The sequence below is a fragment of the Humulus lupulus genome, chromosome 7, assembly GCF_963169125.1.
Source record: "Humulus lupulus chromosome 7, drHumLupu1.1, whole genome shotgun sequence".
NCBI lineage: Eukaryota > Viridiplantae > Streptophyta > Magnoliopsida > Rosales > Cannabaceae > Humulus > Humulus lupulus.
In genome coordinates this window covers 206,859,712-206,863,573 of record NC_084799.1, presented here as the reverse complement: position 1 = coordinate 206,863,573, position 3,862 = coordinate 206,859,712, and the positions used below count along the sequence as shown (strand labels likewise).

The 3,862-nt window shown below is 28.6% G+C and overlaps 1 protein-coding gene across 1 annotated transcript; it reads right to left on the bottom strand.

Moving 5' to 3' along the window:
• Nucleotides 1–3,660, bottom strand: LOC133792663 (protein trichome birefringence-like 37). The gene is made up of 5 exons (XM_062230570.1): nucleotides 3,389–3,660; nucleotides 2,037–2,211; nucleotides 1,733–1,914; nucleotides 587–745; nucleotides 1–319 (listed from the first exon to the last, which is right to left on the bottom strand). Exons 1-5 carry the CDS (start codon nucleotides 3,658–3,660, stop codon nucleotides 1–3), a joined length of 1,107 nt encoding a protein of 368 aa, XP_062086554.1.
• Between the last annotated feature and the right edge of the window lie 202 nt (nucleotides 3,661–3,862).

Genomic DNA, 3,862 nt, shown 5'->3' with positions numbered 1-3,862 from the left:
TTAATTAGATGATTGGTTGAGAGTTGCATAGAGAAGTTGATTCCAAGTGTCTTGAACTCCAGCAATGCACCAATGTTTGCAGTCTATGACCCCAAAAGTGTTGTAGAAACCAGGATGTCCATCTATTCTAAGCTTTGACAAATGTGTAATGTCAAGCAAATGAACTGGCTTCTTCATTTGGTTCAACACTTGTTTCAACACAACCGATGATGGTGAAGAATCCCTGCTAGGGTTAGGGTACACTGATCCATTACTAGTCATTATAGGCTTTGTCTCTCCTACACAATTTGTCTCCTCACTTTTATTCCACTCCTTGCCACTAAAAATCATAAAAGAGTAGTTAAAATCATGATGCATATGAGTCTATTAGAAATATATTAAAGAAAAGAGTAATAATATGTGCATCTAAAATATATACCCGAACATTATACATAGTGATGTGTCACTGCTTTTTAAAACAGTAGGTCTCAGTCTTAATAAATGTACGTAATTAGCTAGGCTAAACTACCACGTCACTATGTATAATGTTTGGGTATATATTTTGTGTGGTTCACATATTATTAGTCTTAAAGAAAAAAAATAGTACTTGTAATGAGATGGACTCATTGCTTGAAATATGACTTTGGTCTTGGTTGTGTTCACAAATGAGTCAACCCAATTTGCCCATGTTGTTAAACCCTTTCTATATGCATCTATTGGGTCCATGCTTTTAACTATTTTCTCACCATCTTCAATATAATCAAATCTGCATATGTATTTATTGGAAATAAATATATATATATGATCATAATTATTACTTGGGACTATTTCTTGTAAGAGAAAAATAAATGAATTTGGAAGAAATTTATTTTCTTATATTGATAATTCTTTTTCTAGAAAAATTAAAACAATGCAGTACAATGTAATAAAGTTATAAAAAAATTATGAATATATTTAAAAAAATTTAAAATATCTTATAAAATATCACGAAAATACTATCATCTAATTATTTTTTACTGTTTTTCGTCGATTTTTTTTTTTCTTAGGCCTTGTTTGGATCTTGGATTTTAGTAAGGAAAAATTTTATGAGGGAAAATAGAAGAGAAAAAACGGAGGAAAATATTTTCCACAAATTTGATAAAATATTTCTTTAATATTTTCTTTTGTTGTAGATATTTACAATTATTGTAAATTTTAAATATATATATACTACATTTAAGTTAATTTTTTCTAGAAAAAGAATTCTTAATTTATTGATTCAATCCAAGCATGAGAAAATTGAATCTTTGGATTTCATTTTTTTCCCTCCAAGGTCCAAACAAGATGTTAGTAAAATTTCAAGAGTAATCTAAACTTCCGGAGAGACTTGATACAAAACATAACAATTTTCAATTATTATATATAAAATGACAATTTTCTAAATTTAAAAATATTTTTATATTGAGAAAAAATATATACTTTTTTTAAGGAAAAAAAACTCTATACATACAAGTCTAACCTACTTATACTCAAGATCGGACTTTGGAATAATATTATATGATAATTCTAAGAAAATTTAGTGATGTTTTGAGTAGTAGAGATGATATATAGACCAGCTGTTTAAAATTTTCGATCGGCTGTTTGAATTTTTCGACCAACTGTCTAAATTGTGAGAGACTATTTTGTAAATAATTATTAAAATTAAGCTAGATTGAAAAATAACTTTAAAAAATAGATCATTTTACCAAAAGACCCATAAAATATATATACGTACGGTTGGGTAGGTGTTCCTATTCTAGTCCACCAAAGCCAAGAATTGAAGACAAGAACATCCATTTGGTTCCATAGATTTCCCATTTTCAAGGAATTGAGTTTCAAAACACTGCCCACATTCTTTTCCTCTTCAATGTCTACTAAGTAATGAGAATTCAATCTCAATACTTGAACATCGTAATCCTACAAATAATAACAAAGTAATTATTATTTCATATAAAATCAAATTAATTAATTTCAATCATATACTAATAATAATAATAATTAAGTTGTATAAATTGTTTATAGAACTAAATAATAATCACCTTAAATAAGAGACCACTAGAAAATGTGTGATTATTTAGTGGAGTTATAGTAGAATTAGGGGCATCACCATGAAGCAAGCACATAAAGGATTCCCAATGGTTGAGAGTTATTGAGTCTCCAATGAACAAGATCTTCTTCCCTTTTAATAACTTCAAGAAATCCATTCCACTAGCTCTACATAAATATATATACACATGTCTTTAATTAATTTCACACATCATATTATGATATATATATATATGAGAATTTTCTTATAGGGGCTTCACTTTAAGCCCTACCGGTGAGGTTCTCAGTGTTCTCGACCCATGGACAGTTTTCGGCGCGATTTTTTTGTATAACTGTGTATATTGTAACTATTTAGAGCATCTTGCAAATTTTCAGAAAATTGTGAATAGTTTACAGTACCAAAAATTAGGTTCAAACATATTGTTGCACTCATGACTAATTTTTTTTATACGCATGGAAAGCAACATGTTTGAACCTAGTTTTCGATACTGTAAACTATTTGGAATTTTTTTAAAATTTGCAGGATGCTTTAAATAGCTACAATATACACGGTCATAAAAAAAAATCGTGCTGAAAACTGTTCACGGGTCGAGAAACACTGAGAGCCCCACCGATAAGGCTTAAAGTGAAGCCCTATAAAAAAAATTGTCATATATATAGGTTCATATATAAAACATAGACTAAGTTATCAGGACTAAAACATAGAAAAGGCTAAAAAAAAATTTAATAAAGATTATACTAATATATACTAATTATTATGATATATATATATATATAGTTTCATATACAAATAAATGAGATGTGTTTGACTTAGTGATAGAGTTTGGACTAAAACATATAGAGGGAAGGAAAAAAAATTAATAAAAGTTATACTAATATATATTTAAAATATATAAAAATATAATTTTTTCTTTAATTTTATTGGGACCAATGTACATTTTTACACATATATATATATATAATAAATTTTTTTTTCCAAAATACATTATACAAAAATATACAGAAAGAAAGAAAAAAAATATTGCGGTCATGACGACCCTAATTCTCTTATCACCGTCATTGATTTGACTAAAACAAATTACATATATTGCTACCAAGCTCGGTCCTGGACACAGGCGGGTTAGGCCTGTGCCGAGAGCCCCACATAATGAGGCCTAATTTTTTTGAAAATACTATTTTTTTTACATGTATAAAGACTCTCAAAATTTTGAAAAATATCATTTTCTATATAAATTTTTTTAAAATAACAAATTTTGTATAAAACCCCCTTCCACTCGGACCCGACCCGACCCGACCCGACCCTGATTGCTAGATGCATAAAAAGAAATGATGTATGTATAATTACCTTGGCAAATGACAGTGGGTAGGGTTCCATCTGTACTTGAGGTAGAGATTATCAGGTCGACCATTGTTTTGGCAATCAAATCTTTTGAAAATGAATGGACAATTCATAGAGTCATAGAGAGGATATGAGTCATCCAAAACCCAATTCCCTTCGTACAAATTACACAAACTAATATTACTCCTATTATTACCTAAACAAACATCTGATGATGATGATGAAAACCCTAATAATAAAACCATCAAAAAACATCTCCATTTCCCACTTATTCTCATATTTTGATATATATATATATATATATATATCAAAGTTGACTATGAATCACAATATATATGATATGATATGATATGATATGATATGATATGATATGATATCTTGATGTGTAGGCTATATATTATTCTGATTCTTTTCTGTAAATGATCAGAGCAAAAAATGAAGGAGAAGGGCTTTTCGTGTCATCTAGGGTTTGTCATGTGT